This window comes from Gopherus evgoodei, chromosome 9, assembly GCF_007399415.2.
Source record: "Gopherus evgoodei ecotype Sinaloan lineage chromosome 9, rGopEvg1_v1.p, whole genome shotgun sequence".
NCBI classification, from domain to species: Eukaryota; Metazoa; Chordata; order Testudines; family Testudinidae; genus Gopherus; species Gopherus evgoodei.
The window spans coordinates 18,429,400-18,445,863 of record NC_044330.1 but is presented as its reverse complement, the minus strand read 5'-3'; the positions used below and the strand labels follow the sequence as shown (position 1 = coordinate 18,445,863).

The window sequence follows — 16,464 nt, the reverse complement described above, 5'->3', positions numbered from 1 at the left end:
TGTCTGCCCTGCAGCAAACTCAGTTTTCTTCTGACCCGAGTGCTCATTAGTAGAACTTATCACATATTCATGAATTCACATATGCGATTAATTGCACAATATTCTAAAAAAAAGAGAATTGACAATGATTATTATTTCCCATTCAGCTTTTAGAACTGAGTGAAGAATTTATGAATATTTGTAAATTCATACATAGCTGCTGAAATTTTAAGGCTGGCTTTATGCTCCGATCCTGCACCGATGCAGACCCCAGCACTTATCAGGAGTTCAATGGGTCTCTGCACAGATGCAGAAATCTATGGATGGAAAAACTATCTTCTTATCAGACACTGTGAAGCATACCACCAGGGTCCCAAGGTCTTTAGAATGACTAGAATGAGTAGGGAAAGATAGGATCCAAAGTGCAAGGGAAGGATTCTCCTTTGGAGGAAGGCACATGAGAAGCCTGAAATGTAGTAGTCAGTGGCTGTATTGCATTTCCAGTGGATTTTCCCCTGGATACAGAGGATTATAAATGTGTTTCCCCCACACGTCCCATTTCTTTCTCCTCAGCATGAATCCCAGGACCTATGGAGAGTCCAAGGGAAGAGGGATGCTGCTGCTGCAGAGGTGACTGATGTCTCCTTTCCATGTGTCAGAGGAGGCAATCCACACATAGATCAAAAGGGCATGATCTGCCCGTGTGTTACTATAATGCCATTGTGCCCCCTTATAGTCAGGGATGCCTCTGCAGTGCCCTGCCCCTCTTTTCCCCTTCTTCAGGGCTTGGGGTCTGGTTTCTTTACCAACACAAAATCCCCAAAAGTAACCAACAACAGCAACAAATCTTCCACCCAGCCTTAAACTGGGCACAACTCCTCCTCCCTGAGGTACCGTCCCTTCCTGCTGTCTGGGCAGCTAGAGAAGGTGCAAGGCCTGGCATGCCTTCTTTGTGTTCTCCCAATGGACAATAAAACTTTCAGCTCGGTATTCTTTTCCAGCCCCAACTCCCTTTTACAAGGACCACTGCAGGAGCCCCTCTCTCTCTGCAGTTTAACTCTCCAGTTCCCCTTCTAGCTCTGTCCTCCCTGAACTACTTCAGACTCAGATGCAATCCTGCCCCCTTAACTGGCTCAACTGGGAGCATTTTCTCTGGCACAGGGGAGCCGAACCGATTTCAACCACAGGGGGACAGCCACTCTGTGACAGCTTCCATCCTCTGTTTAATCAAACACTCCATTTAGAGACAGTGTCTGATCCCACACCAACTGTCATCAATGGAAAATCCTCCACTGACTTCAATGGACATTGGATCAAGTCCATAGGACATGGCCCTTGATGGCTCATTACAATCCCATCAATTTAAGTGCTTCTTTGGATCTGTAGAGGGATGGGTTTATTGGACTAGCTGTTGAATTTTCTATAAGGGAAATACCATACATAAACAGACACAACACTAGCTGCTATCATTTTCCACCAAAGAATGTGCATTTGCATTCATACTCATAAACAAGAGGGGCCTGGAAGATTTGAATATATGATGGTTGACAGTTTTATGTGATGCTAGGATGATAAATAGCATTGAAGAAAGGTGCCTACACCAAACAAAATAAAAATTCTTTGAACAGCAACATAACTTTCCATTCAAAGTATTATTTTTAATTATTATAGTTAGAGTTTTTCAATAACTGGACACCACACACAATGAATTTTGGTATAGGTGACACACTAAGCAAGGCCAAACGAAAATTCAAATTGGCAAAATATGAATGCAATTTAAGAAAATTTAGAAGTGAAGACAAGTGAGCACTTCAGAGATCCATCAGGATGATCACTTATCTTGATATGTGTATCACCAACCTATCTTCAGTCAGCTCACTCTCCAGACAACTCTTGGAAAAAGTGCTAATTGCTACTGCTAGAGCAACACAGGAATTAGATTGATGCACATAAGAGATTGGTAACAATAGCTCCTGACATGACTGTGCGTTGCGAGGTGACAGCTTGTTTCCTTGGCAACAGTGATTATGCAGTTCCATCCAAGACTCTGATCAGGGCTACAACTTTTCAAAGGATGTAGAATACAGCCCCACTGTGGGGAAGATGGGAAGAAAATATTTTACTGTAGACAAATAGCTTTATGCAAGTTGTGAGAAGTTTATGCAACAGCAAGACATGTCCAAAAGGTAGGAGGAATGAAAGAGGAAAAGTAACTTTAGTCTTTGTACTGTTGGCTTGACACACTTTGAATAAACAAGATAGTGTTACAAGATTGAATATCTTTTTAAAACATACAGTTACTGTGCCTGAATTGTTGATGGTGTCTGTTATGCAATAGAAGCAATCGAGAAATATGTCTCTTTCTTGTTGTTATTTAATTACTGCAAGACAGACAGTGTTGCAATATAAATGGATTATTTATGATAAGTACAAAAGTCACATTGATAAAGATGCTAAGTTTGCAGTTAAGTTCATGGAAAGCTGCATGGAATTTGAGTAATAAATATACCAGTAATGGCTCGTTATGTCTGTTATGGCTAATTGTGTTAATTAAATTTCTTTTGCAGGGTAATTTTATTTTACAGAAAGCAAGATAATTTATGTTACAGTTAAGGATAGAGATGCATTGTAACAATAAAGTACAGGTGTGTATGTTACCAAATTATTTTCAAAAGCTTTACATCAAAATATTGCTGAGGGTCTCCTGAAACCCATTCAAGAAAATAAACAGGAAGAATCAGTCAGTCACCCACTGTACCTAGGGTTTAGACAGCTCTCAGAATAATGCTTGATCTTACCTGCATTGCATTCACCTGTTGCAATACCTAGGCACAGTGCAGTGAACTGAGGAAGGAGGGTTAGTCTCAATTCTGAATTTCCTGGCTTTTACACGACATGTTTAAGTTAGATTTGTAAGTTCACTTTTCATTCATTTTTGCATATCTGCTTTGGCGTGTGCAACTGACTGATCCAGCAAAGTGACTGGGTCCCCGTTTTGTGCATACAAACTGCTATTTGTGGGAGCAGTTTGGAGAGGGAAATGACCAGATATCTGATATTCACTTGCAAAAAATGGCAACTAGAAACTGGCTAAAATTTTGACCTATGCTGTTTTTCTTTTTGGGTTTAACATCCATATTTTGTTTATTTTTCTCTTAGTGTATGATGCTAAAATCTCGATTAAAATGAGTATTTCAATTCATCAGTATTTTCAGAGTGGCCTTGTATCACCATTACAATAATTCTGGAGCACTGAGATGTTGACTGTGGGCTGGATCATGTTCCCAGTGAAGCCAACAGGAGTAGGATGGAAATGTGGAGGGCTCTTGGTGCTCCTTAATGCTGTTCTAGCAGCATGCAGGGGTTGTAAAGTGGCCCCAGTGGCCCCAGGGAAATGCTCTTAATATAGGAGTTGCATTGGAGCAATATAAACACCCCCTTCCCACCATGGGCAGCTGGGGAAGGTTGTGCCCTCCAGAACAGCCCCACATGGCCCTGCCCATGCTTCACCCCTAGGCACCCTCCTGCTGCTAGTTGGCCCCAGCCCAGGCAGGCTGCTCCTCCTCCGGGAAGCCTACTGAGGCTGGGATGGCTCAGTGCTGGATAGGCCCCAGGCAGAAGGAGTGGGCCGGGCCAGGGGCTAGCCTCCCTGAGCCCTTGGTTCACCCACCACACATGCTTCCCACTCCCCAGTGTAAGGGTGTACTGGAGACAGGACTTGGGGCATGAGGGAGCATTTTGGAGTGCCGAGGGGAATAACTAGTTTAAAGCACTATGACTATTCTGATCTGCAGAGCAGTTCACAGGTAGTCAGAGTAAGGCTGCTATAAATTAGACCAGACCCCACAGCTACTGTAACTTATAGTCAGAGACTATAAGTCAGATTCCAGCCCCCAAAGCAGCCCAGGATCAATGCAAGGCAAGGAATGGCATAAAGGCACCTTTGCTCCCACTCCTTTTGTGATGCGTGTTCTGTGCTGTGTCTCTCATGAAGCAGAACACAGAATCCGGTGCAAATCCTGGAACATTTCCATTTTCATTAGATTTGCAGCAGTGTTAGAGGAAGTGTTTTGAAACACTGCTTTTGACATTGTCAAATATTGCAAATACCGCATAGGAAAAGTTTCCATCCCAAACATCTTCACTGCCATCTTCAGAGATAACACCGGGACAGCTTTTCAAAGCATTGCATTAGGTTTTAATGTTTTCTATCTTTAAAGTCAGTTGGAGTCAGACATATAAAGCCCTGCACTGCACTTGGAAAACGTACCCCATTCTGTTCCCATTGCCTATGGAAATTTTGCCATTGATTTCAATGGGAGCAGATCCATTTCACCGATATGCCATTGTCATTGGGCCAGGTTCTGATTCTGTGTGGTTCTATCAGTGAAGTCCATGGGACTACATCATCTGTTCACCGGCATGACTCAGTACTTCATTAAATCGTACCCATTGTTTGGAGCATAGGTAAAATACTATGAAAAGTGCAAGTAGCTGTGGTATGTGCACAGCTTCCAGTTTGCAATGTCATATATTTCAGTTTTATTCCCTACTACCACCACTAAAAAGTAAAATCCACAATTCTTCAATCAAGGCTACACAAGCTAAATCTGAGGATCATTCTGCTCTCACTTATATCAGGGTAGATAACACCAGTCAAACCATGAAGTCACTCTGGATTTACAATGGTGTAACAAAGAGCAGGATTTGTCAGCATGTTTTTTATTTAAATTAAGCAGCTATTTTATATGTATAGCATAAGAAAAATAAAACATAGGGAAACCACCCACAGCACCAAAGCTCTAACTGATTCAAACCATATTTAACCCTTTAAAATCAACATCTAAGCCACTTTTTTTGCTTATTGGGTCAGATTCTGAAATTGTGTTCATGGATTTAATATCAAGTGCACAACTACACTCATGCTATTAGAGACTCAGCTGATGCCAGCTAAAAGAATCGGAGCCTACACGTGCAAAAGATATGTGCAATGTATGTTTTTCACTTGACAATTTTGAGTTTCTCCCTCAACCTCCTTTCATACAATTTCTAAAATACAGGCAACGCTGCTTGCTTTAAAGACATTATAGATCATCACTGAGAAGAGAGAGAATGCAGTGGGGTTATAGCCACAGTGGGTTTCCATTAGAGCATTAGTGAAATTAATTCCTCTCTCATAAGGATTTAGATCTGTGATTTATGATAACCAGTTTTTCACTGCTGGCAAAGTGAGGGGAAATGACTCAGCCTGGACAGACAGCATAAATCTCATTTTTTCACTGAATAGTTAACATAATCTAGAGTGCTGCTCCCAAAGGTGTCACTGGAGATTCATATCCAGCCAAAAGGCCTCGCAATCAAGGCAGAGAATTTTGGTAGTTTCAGACATTGTAAGCGGTAATTGTTTTGAATTGCATCCTTCCTCAGTCATTATAATTTCCTTTTGATCAACTTTAAAAGGCAGTAGTTGAAAACGAGAGAGAGAGAACACTGGGCGTGACAAGAGGCAATGGGTTCAAACTACAGCAGAGCAGATTTAGATTAAATCTCTGGAAAAAAACTTCCTAACTATAAGAACAGGCAGACAATGGAACAGACGCCTAGGGAGGTTGTGGAAGTTCCTTCACTGGAGGTTTTCAAAAGCAGGCTGAACAGCCACCTGTCTTGGATGGTTTAGACACAACAAATCCTGCATCTTGGCAGGGGTTTAGACTAGATGACCCTGGTGGTCCCTTCTAATCCTATGATTCTATTTTCTAAGCAAAATCTGTTACAATAATGCTAGATGTCTAGCTGAAACGTACTGAAATCAAACAGTGCAGAGCCCAAAGCTCTATCCTCTGTCTGTGGCAGCCCACCTGACATTCTGAACTGGTCCTTTCAGTTATCATTTCTAGAATTCTGAGTGCTAATTCAATACCCATTTATGCAGTAGGCAAAGACTTTTAAAGTAAATTGGAGAGGATTCTGCTGCAGCAATTATGTTGACTGCAGAAAGTCCAAAGTTAGAGGTGGATCATCAGCATGGGCAGTGCGTGAACCGCAGGCTGGGAGAGGCTAGCCCCCAGCCCCACCCCTTCTGCCCAAGGCCCTGCCACTTCCATGTCACCCCCACTGGAGCCCAGAGCCTCCCTCCCACTCCACCCTACCACAGCCACCAGCCCCCACCCCGGGTTAGTGCTCCTAGACCCAGAGTGCCACTGGCGCAGCCCCAGCCACAGAGTGTGGTCACAGCACAGGGACCAGGGAACTGGCAGGAGGGAGTCTGGGGGCGGACCATGGGCGGGGCCACACCTGGCTGTTTGGGGAGGCATTACATTTACTACAGCACCTTTCACAAGCACTAAATGTACGTAAAAAACAAAAACAAAATAAAAACATAAGAGCAAAGACTTATTTCAAGTCACATTTTGTGTGTGAGCACATATATAAACAGAAAAATATAATCGTTTACATTATATAGAAGTTTAGCCTTAACATTTACGACAAAATCACATTTTCACAGAAGTATGGAGAAGATGCTATCCATAACTATGAAACCATTTCTATATATCTCACCTACTAATACCACTTTATTTAATCTGAAATGAATCAAGAGGGCCTCAGACCTCTATGCAGCAGCAATGTAAACACCATTTCAGACGGTCTAGCCACACATGTTGTCCAAATGTAAATAATCACTCCATCTTTTCTTCATGGGGCTACTCCATGGTTCATCTACTGATTTTTAACACTATACCTGTATAAAAATAGGCTAATATTTTCATAATTGCTTGCCTAAAGACAGAGAGCGTATTAAAGGATCTAAAAAAAAATAGGCTTGTTTTCAGAAATGCAACACACCACACAGCTCCCAATCAAGTCACCCACGACTGGATATTTTTTATTGTTCTTTTTTCAGTCTCAAAAATAAGACAAAACAAAAAAGATAAAAGGAGCAGTTACAAATGATATTTCTACTTTGTCGTTTACGAGTTAACACTTTGAGCTTCCAGATAAAAATCAGACAAGATATTGTGGGTGTTTTTGATGATACTTGAAAAAGACAAAACAGAATCTTAGTTAAGGAAGTAGTAAATCTATTCATGATTATTTTCAAATAGGTATGTAATCTTGCTTTTATTCCATGTTTTACTTAATTTGCCTTTTACACTCTTGCTCACCATGAAACTTTCATTACCATCCCCACTAGAGTCTTTTAAAGCTGCTTTTTATTTTCCACTTCTGATCCCTTGTGTAATCGTTTTAATGATATTTCTTGACCGTTCAAAGAGCTTGTAGAGTAACAAGCAAATTATTATGCTGTATCCGCACAGTTACTAAGTTAAAGTGATTTTTCTACAGTAATGATTTTTCTACAGTTCCATGGTAGATTTCTAAATTGCAGCCCCGGGCTTGAGAGATGTTCACTTTCTTTGAAGCACAATTGGAGTAATTATGTCACTTTTGTTAAATAAAATGTACCTTTCAAAATTCTCTTGGGCCCTGGTCTAGCAAAGCACATAAGTATGGGAATTCATTTGGACTATACGTGTGCTTGAAGTTGCACACAAAGTTAAATTCTTCCCTGGAACCTTAAGGCATTGTTAAAAATTACTGCTAAGAGAAAAAAGGAGAAGATTCAGAACACAACAGTAGGGTGTGTTCCATACAAACTGTATAGTGTATCCCCAGATACAGCTAATCTTTGCAGGCCATATCATGCCTTGATTAACAGGCACAAGGTGAAGTCCCATTGATTTCAATTGTGAGTTTGGCTTTCAAAGTGCTGATACGACAAGGCCTGTCCTTACAATGTTAGGGCCCCATCCTGCAAACATCTATGCATGAGTAACTGCGTTCAGGTAAGCAGTCCTATTGAAGTCACACCCTGCATATCCAAAAGGATAATGTTGGCACAATGTTGTCACATATGAGGTTTTATTTACATTTTGTGACTTAGTTAGCATGCATTAAAGAGGAACCTTGCTGCTTTGTTTTCCTTGTCCATGAAACAGCCTGCATCACATTCACCAAATCAGGAGCATATTAATGGTTTAAAGTGTTATCTCTTTAGCTCCTCAGGTCTGAATACAAGCAGCCATAGATTCTGTAAATCCTATTCCTCTCACTATTCTGCTCTAAGTGATACAGATACTACTTTGCCAGTTTTATCAGGACACAGAGGAATACTCCAGCAGAGCGCTGAATCAGGGATATCTTCACCAGTAAGTGTTCTGTTTATCAGTCTGGTTATGAGTTTATAGAAAAAAACACAGATGGTAAGTAACTTTATGGATGGACTCTCTTTCTACAACATGCTAATGGATGTGTTCTGCCCACATTGAGCCTCCAGATGGGATTTGATGGGCCAAATTTTGGCTAATCTAGGGAAAGTACTATGAGCAACCTGCAAATGGGTATACATACACGCTAAAAAAGCATACTCCATATGCTACAAAAGATTTTATTACAGGTAGTTCTGTCTAGCCAGCACACAGGTATCATCCATGTGTGGGGCTGTGCATAGGTGCAATTGCTGGGCCAGAAATGGACTGGCATAGCTATGAAGACCAGATTTTGACTCTGAGGCTTGCCCTGAAATTCCTCTCTGCGACTGCTGATCAGGAGTGCCCAGAGAACTGTTTTTGGTGGGAAGACAAAATGTGTCAGACAGCTTCTGCTCCAGACTCCGTTTCTGACTCTGGCTGCAGGTTTTCTGTGCTTCCATCTAGTGTCCTAAAGTGGATTTTGTTTTATATATATACTCTTTTCTCATTCATGTGCTATTTCATACCTGACTTTTATGAAGCATTTAACAAGTCATTGCTAAGGTAACACAACTCACCTGTAAACATTCACCTAGAATATATTAGAAAGATATATTAGAACTGCAAAAAGTACATAGAGGGCAACCAAAATGATTATGGGTATGGAGGACACATTAAAAAGACTGGGACTGTTCAGTTTAGAAAAGAGACAACTAAGGAGGGGTATGATAGAGGTCTATAAAATCTTGAATGGTATGCAGAACATGAATAAGGAAGTGTTATTTACCCTCCCTTTCACATAACACAAGAACTAGAGGCTCCCTGAAGAAATTAATAGGCAGCAGGTTTAAAACAAACAAAAGGACATACATTTTCACACCGTGCACAGTCAACCTGTGGAACTCATTACCATGGGATGTTGTGAAGGCCAAATCTATAAAAAGATAATTAGATAAGTCCATCGAGAATAGATCCATCAATGACTGTTTGCCAAGACAGTCAGAGATGCAACCTCAGGCTCCAGGTGTCCCTAAACCTCCAAGTGCCAGGAGCTGGGACTGGACAACAAGGGATAGATCACTAGAAAGTGTCCTGTTCTGTTCATTCACTCTGAAACATCTGGTGGTGGCCACTGTCAGAAGACAGATTACTGGGCTAGATGAACCATTGGTCTGATCCAGAATGGTTGTTCTTACATAAGATTGTGTGTATATTTTTTCTCCTGGAATAATGCCACAGGTTTTTGTATAAATTTGAAGATATTGTCCAGTGTTTAAGACCATTAATTAATTCTTTGTTTCTTTTATTTTACATCCTTCCATTAAGCTGCCCTCAGACTCCTTCAAGTATCTCACTTGGCATGAGTTAAAAGAACATGATGTTCGCGGAAATGAGATTCGTTGCCCCCGGGTGAGAGAAGGTAAAGATGAAAATTTATTCCTTTGAAAAAAAAAGACATTTATTTTAAATCCTAAGTATTTTATCCTGTACATAATTAAATACCAGGATGAAATCCTGGCCATTCTGAAGTTAATGGGAATTTTGCCATTGACTTCACCTCTACATTACAGAAGTTTCATTTTTTTTTAATAATTCAGACAATAGCTGTGTAAAATTTAGAGTTAAAAAACAGGAACAAATGTCAAAATTGTAGTTTCTATATTTTTAAATTAATGTTTGGAGATAACAGATGACAGAGTAAAACCCCAGTCCTGAGAATGGTAACGCACATGCTTAATTTTAAGCACGAGTGACCTTGCTGAAATAAATGGAATTACTCCAGAGTATGAAATTAGGCATTTGTTTAAAATTACGTAAGTATTTACAGGATTGGGACCTAAATGGAGAAACAATTCAGGAGTACATTATCTTTCTTATATTTATATTATATGAATATATACACACACACACATGCTAGCATTTTCAAATCTGGGGGGATCTAAAGTGAGGCATCTAAAGAAAAGCTTTTATTCAGCATTGAGAGGAACAGGAAATCTCATTTAATAACAAGCCACCAACTCACAGTGACTGTAAATTGAATGTAAAGAGTTGAATTAGCACCCACAATATATGAAAATCTCCAAACTAATTTACTGCTCAGGAGTCTGGGAACCTACTTTGGTATAATACCGTGTATATTATTGCAACTCAAATATCTTCCCAACTACATATATTCTCTTAAAAAGTAACTAACTGCAGACACCGTATCACATCAGCTATTGAAAATATATGTTTTTCTGAACAGGGCCTTCAGCAGAAGAGCTGTTTTTCAGAGGAGAAGAAGATGCCTTGCAAGCAAGAAAACAAGTAACAGAAAAAGAGGAATGGCAACAGAGGCTGCAAGAAAACTGGGAAAACTGTGCAGTAAGATCTTACTATTAATTATTGTTATTGATGTAACTCCATGTTGCACTGTATAATCAATGAGCCAAACAAATAACTGGGCCAACAATTTAAGGGCTCTGACTGGGACAGTATAGTACATTACATTATACGTAAAAAGCGACAGAGTCCTGACGAAGTGGGTATTCACCCACAAAAGCTTATGCTCCAATACATCTGTTAGTCTATAAGGTGCCACAGGACTCTTTGTCGCTTCTTGCCTGCTCAGTCACTTTTGGAACAGATGGGTGAAAAGTGGATCCAAATTCCCCCACACCCCTCCATGCATGCTGGGCAGAATAGTTGAGCCAGCACAGATGTGGGGCTCAGGGTACTAATTTACTGCTGGTCTGGATCAACAGTCAATTGTGACCTCTCTAATAATGATGAGGTAGCAGAGCAGGAATTGTGACACTGTGTCACAGTGCCTCATAGGGCTGTTTTTGCGGTGTTACAGCTTACACACCTCTCCCTGCCCAAAGGCGCAGTCTAACACATTGAAAAGAGAGGCCTTTATAAATGGAAAGTCCAGAGAATAGATGGATTTTGGGAGGGAACTTTACATATAATAATTGGGAGATTGTTTCAGGCATACCAGGGAGTGAGGAAGTAGATACAAATGTGAAAGTAGGTGAAAGAGAACAAAAGGACTCAGGAGAAACTCTTTAGTGGAGAGCATAGGGAAAGGAGGGAGTTGTCATAGAGGATGAGGGTACAGATGTAAGCAGAGTAACATTTCTGGCTACAGCTACCTTCCAGTAATTTGTTATTCATATAACAAAACATCAGTGCATGGTAGGTGGAGCGAACAAATTTAGCAACATATTTCTATTGTTCTAGGCCAAATTTGGCATCATAGTTTGTTTTAAATTAGGTATAACTCTTTTATTTACTAAACTTAAAAAGAAAAAAATAAGCTAAAGAATTTTCTTTGCATTTTTTCCCATCCCCAGAATTTGAACCTTTCATTTCAGGACTTGGGAGACCTTTACCAGCTAGAAAACTTTAACAGGATTCTCCGGAGATTAATTCGAGTGGAAAGGCTTTGGCTGGTGGACAATTCTTTGACGGACCTAAGTGCCATAAGGTTGCCAAGGTAGATGAAAAATCCTGTTGCCAGGTCCTATCCAGTATCATAGAAGTCAAAGGGAGTTTTGCCAGTGACTTCAATGGGAGCAGAATCAGGCCTTTAGTGATTAACAGAGCATAATATGTGCATGTAATTCTATTGAAAAATCCAGTTAATCTGAGTTCATGATATCCAAGAAAATTGAAAGCTATTCTGGGTCAGATTCTGCCACCTTGTTCATACTGAAAAGACCATAGCTCCATGAGAAGTTTCATCAAAGTCAATGATATCTTCTGCTAGGAGGAAAAGTTGTATCAGGTCAGTAGGAGGAAATGTACATAGAGATGATGGTACCTGACTCAAGGAGAGAAGCCAGGAGTTTCCATTGCAGTTATTTCCTAATGTAGAAATATATAGATATAGGGAAAGCTGAGGTTGGGTTAATAGTTGGAGTGGGAAATAATGGTCCTGCCATCCTAAAATGTAAAAGAAAGCTGTAAAGCTAAATTTTCAGCCCCAATTTCAACCTTTGTTGAGGCAAAAAATAGCATTGCCCCATAGAGTTATAGCAGTGTAAAATTGCGTGAGATCAGAATCAGGCCCCTGAAAGATGAATTCCTTTATCCACAGAACAGGTAAAAGCAGAGGCTGTAAACTTTCCCACACGTTGTTTGATGTTCCTCAGCCCTAACAGAGAATGGCACAGTCAAAGGGTGAGAAGTTAGCTTGGTCTGCATATCTATCTCTTTACTAACAAAGTAGGAGCTGAGGTTGCATTCAGAGAGGATGTGTACAATGGAGTAAATTAGACCTTATGCTAACTCTGTCATATTCCCTTAGTTAGTCCTACTTACAACCACTGTCCCTTCTTGTAAGGTTGTCTAAGTTGGTGTGATTTACACACTGAATTGTCAGAAGAAGGTATCAAAAGGTCTATATTAAAGAAGCCCACATTCTGCTTTTCCTTTCTGACTGTAAGGGAGTCTAAATTAGCATAGTGAGGTCCAGATCACACCCCCTTACTCATCTCTACTGAATATGACCCAGCAAGTACCAGCTGTAGCTCCTGTAGTTTTTATAACATGAGCAGCTGTCCTCTAGAAACTGATTTGAGGTTTCCAAAGTGAGTTCATGTTGGCCACTGACCCTCCATCGGATGGTAAAACCTTTTGGTCGCTGACCTAGACTGGATTTAAACAGTTAACATTGAAAGGGGCATTATCACAACCCTGCTACCATCTGTTCAGATCCTCCTAAAATTAATTGTATTGAGTTAACAAGAATGTACTAGATCTTCAGCCAGTGTTAAATGGCCTATTTCTCTTTAAATCGATAAAGCTAGGCTGATTTACACCAGCTGAGGATCTGGCCTTATGTGTGTGCACTGTATATGTTTTCACAATAATTAAGAATGTATATTCTTCTGTATATGTGATAAATGATGGCATACATTTTTGTACTTTACAGATGCAAAGAATTAAATGTCAGTAAAAATCATTTTACATCCTTCAAACAGCTGCCAAAGATACCTCAGATTCGTCACTTGTCACTGGCTGATAACAACGTTGAGACACTACGTGGGATATCAGACTTGAGATCTACTCCACTAGAATCCCTTATACTCAAGAGGAACCCCTGTGAGTTTAAAGAAAACTACAGGCAACTGTAAGTCCTATATTATTGTCAGTAAAAACATGTGCAGTGAGAAAATATCTGTTCCTATGAAAGCATAAATGTAATACACTATTGACACACGATAGCTTTCACGGATTGTAAAGGAAACTGGCTTTGTTCTTGCTGGATTCTCCTGTCATCACAGGATAGTTCAACAAGTTTTGCAAACTTGAGCCAGTTGGCAAGATGACATGTGTCACTATTGTCCACCTGAGGAATAGTTTCCTATGGATTTGCACTCTATGTGGAATTTTCAGAAAGTGCTTGGACAACACTGTAATCCAGCAGCTAAGTGAGAATGAATTTTTGAATGCTAGCTCATGAGCTAAAATGAAGTCTATGGACCAAGTTCAGGGGCAATCTGTAGGTGTAAGCTAGACTCCCTTTCACTCAAGCTGGTTAGCCAATTCTCACTGTACTAGAAGTCTAAATTGAATTACATGGCAAGAAGCTGAATGAAGATGTTGGAAGATGGAAGCTAAATTGAAAGGTGGCACAAGTTCTTGCACCTCCCTGATAGTGGTTTTTCTTGATGCTCTCCTGTCTCCTGCATCCCAACACTGTGTGAGTTACACTGACTTAGGCTCCCTTACACTCTGGGCCAAATTCAGCAGGTGATTAAAGGGGGTGAGTCTAAAGGAGTAAATCTAGGGGAATCTGAGTTTATTGTAAAATACTGATGGGGAGAGTTAGAAGAAGGTGTAAGTTACACTCCCAGGAGATACATCTCTGTGATCCATTCTCCCCACTCCCCAAGGACTCTGATAGCCCTTCCACAGGAATAAATGGCAGGTGAGTTGGGAGGGGCTTTTTGAGCCAGTCTCTGCAATATGCTCCTTACTGAGCTAAGACCTGTGCTGCCAGGAGGTTCCTAGGGAACAACTAATGTGGGACAGTTGTCCCTGGGGTGACCAGATGTCCCAATTTTATAGAGACAGTCCCATTTTTGGGTCTCTTTCTTATATAGGATCCTATTACCCCCACCCTCTGTCCTGATTTTTCACACTTGCTATATGGTCACCCTAGTTGTCCCCATTGCAGACACAGGATCTATTATCTTGCTTTCTGGAACCGAAGCCCCCATGAGGTTTCCTGTCCACCTGCATCCAATCCCTCCAGCATGAGTACAAAAATCCCTCTCCCTCAAGGGGAGAAAGGAAAGGAGTCTCCTTGATATGAACCTGGATGAATTTCCAGTAGGCTTTTTCCCTCTGAATTCTTCTTTGGGAGATGATGTTGATTGTGTTTTTTAAAGCTAAGTTTTTTAAAAGAAATATATATAAATATATATATATATATATATATATATATATATATATATATATATATATATATATATATATATATATATATATATATATATATATATATATATATATATATATATATATATTCTATTGTACCCTGAAACTTGAGATCTGACAGTGGGAATCTCGTGAAACTTTTATTTCATTTTCACAAGATTTATCCAAAAGGACCAAAAGAGAGGAAAAGTCAATACTTAACTTTAATTAACAATGCTGCCTTACTACATTGATATAGACTAGAGCATCTCATGCCAAGGGGTTTAAAAGCACGTTCCAAAATAAATATATGCCAGGATTGCTTCTCCTCCCACTGGAATACAGTCACCCCTGGCACAGAGGGCAGTAGACATTAATGGCAGAAATTAAAGGTACTAGGAAGAAACACCATTTGTATGAAATCGTATACCAGGAGCTTTAATGTCCACAGAAGGCCTGATGCATTGATATCAGAAGGTTTGAGATCAGGTCCATAGAGCAGACAGGACATAAGTGTTTACTGTCTTATAATGAAAGAAGCTCACAAGCATAAAATGCATAAAACTGATTTTATCACAGCAGGATGAAAGTTGAGTCAAACTCTTTGCAATTTGAACTCTTAGTTTCTAGGTGCCTGGGAATTTCAAACCTAATGCTTAGACTAAGCTACAAAGCCCTCCCCTTTGTGATATGTTATACAATGGGCCTGATTCTCTATTCTGCTACAGGTGTTTTGCACTTATATAACTCCACTGACTTCAATGGCTTAAAACCAGTATAACACAGTAAACATTCAGATCCTTTGTTAGAGCTGGTCTCAAGTGGCAAACCCAGTCTGGGATCTGAATCCAGATTTCTAGTATGTTCAGATACAGTGTTTGCTTCTGGCCCATCTCTACTTTTGATCTTAAAAATTATCCAAGTAAATGCCTCAAAATACTATTTTTTCTCTGATTTCTCCTGTAGAGTGTTCTCCAATTTGCCAAACTTGAGAACGCTGGATGGAGTCCCAAAGCTGCCAGAGGATTGTCCACCTCCAGAAAACAGTTTTCTTTCAAAAATGTGCGCCATACTGTAGCGCTGTATTTTGTATCATAATGGAGCTAATGGAATTGCCATACTTAACAGAACTAATAAATCCAGTACATACACTTTTTTTTCTGATCAAACAGCTGTAGAGTCCTTCTTGAAAATGTGATCCAGTTGAATGTGCAAGAGAGATAAAACTGAGGGACGGATTTTAAAAGTTAGGCACACATAAGTATGCATACATCTGTGTACACATAATTAAGCTAGTGCATGCAAATGTATGTATGCTATTGTAAACTTCAAAGTTTGAAAATCTGGTCCTGAATGCTAGAAATATATCATGTTCCTAGTTCTCATTTCAGTGATTTACATTTAAATTAGAAATTATTATTAAATTAGAATAAATTGGGTTTACTGAGCCTTGTCTTCTCTTCTTACTGACACCAGCATAACTCCATTGACTTCAGCTGAGTCCTGGGCCAAGATTTTAAAAAATAGGAGCTTAAAGTTAGGTTCCTAAATTCATATTTGGGAACTGCTGGGAACTCAGCACTTTTGAATGCACTGATAGTTGCCAGACTAGATGGAACAGATGTGTCAAAATCAGATATAATATAGACTCCTCATACTAACTTAAGTGAGACTTTTCAGGAATTCTGTTAAAAACACACAGGGAGGGGGATCTGCTGTCTCTAATATAAAGCTCTGCTCCAATCTGACATAGGGGCATATTTATGCATATTTTTTTATGTGAAAGTGGGATATGTGGCCCATTTGTACCCTAAGAAGGGGTGTCCTC

General features: G+C 40.0%; 1 protein-coding gene across 1 annotated transcript; it reads left to right on the top strand.

Annotated features, from left to right (window-relative positions):
- Positions 1–7,967: 7,967 nt before the first annotated feature.
- LOC115657622 lies at positions 7,968–15,866 on the top strand. The gene is made up of 6 exons (XM_030575676.1): positions 7,968–8,186; positions 9,555–9,648; positions 10,474–10,592; positions 11,564–11,706; positions 13,147–13,344; positions 15,603–15,866. The coding sequence occupies exons 1-6, from the start codon at positions 7,968–7,970 to the stop codon at positions 15,712–15,714; spliced, it is 885 nt and encodes a 294-aa protein (XP_030431536.1). The 3' UTR covers positions 15,715–15,866.
- The last annotated feature ends 598 nt before the right edge of the window (positions 15,867–16,464 follow it).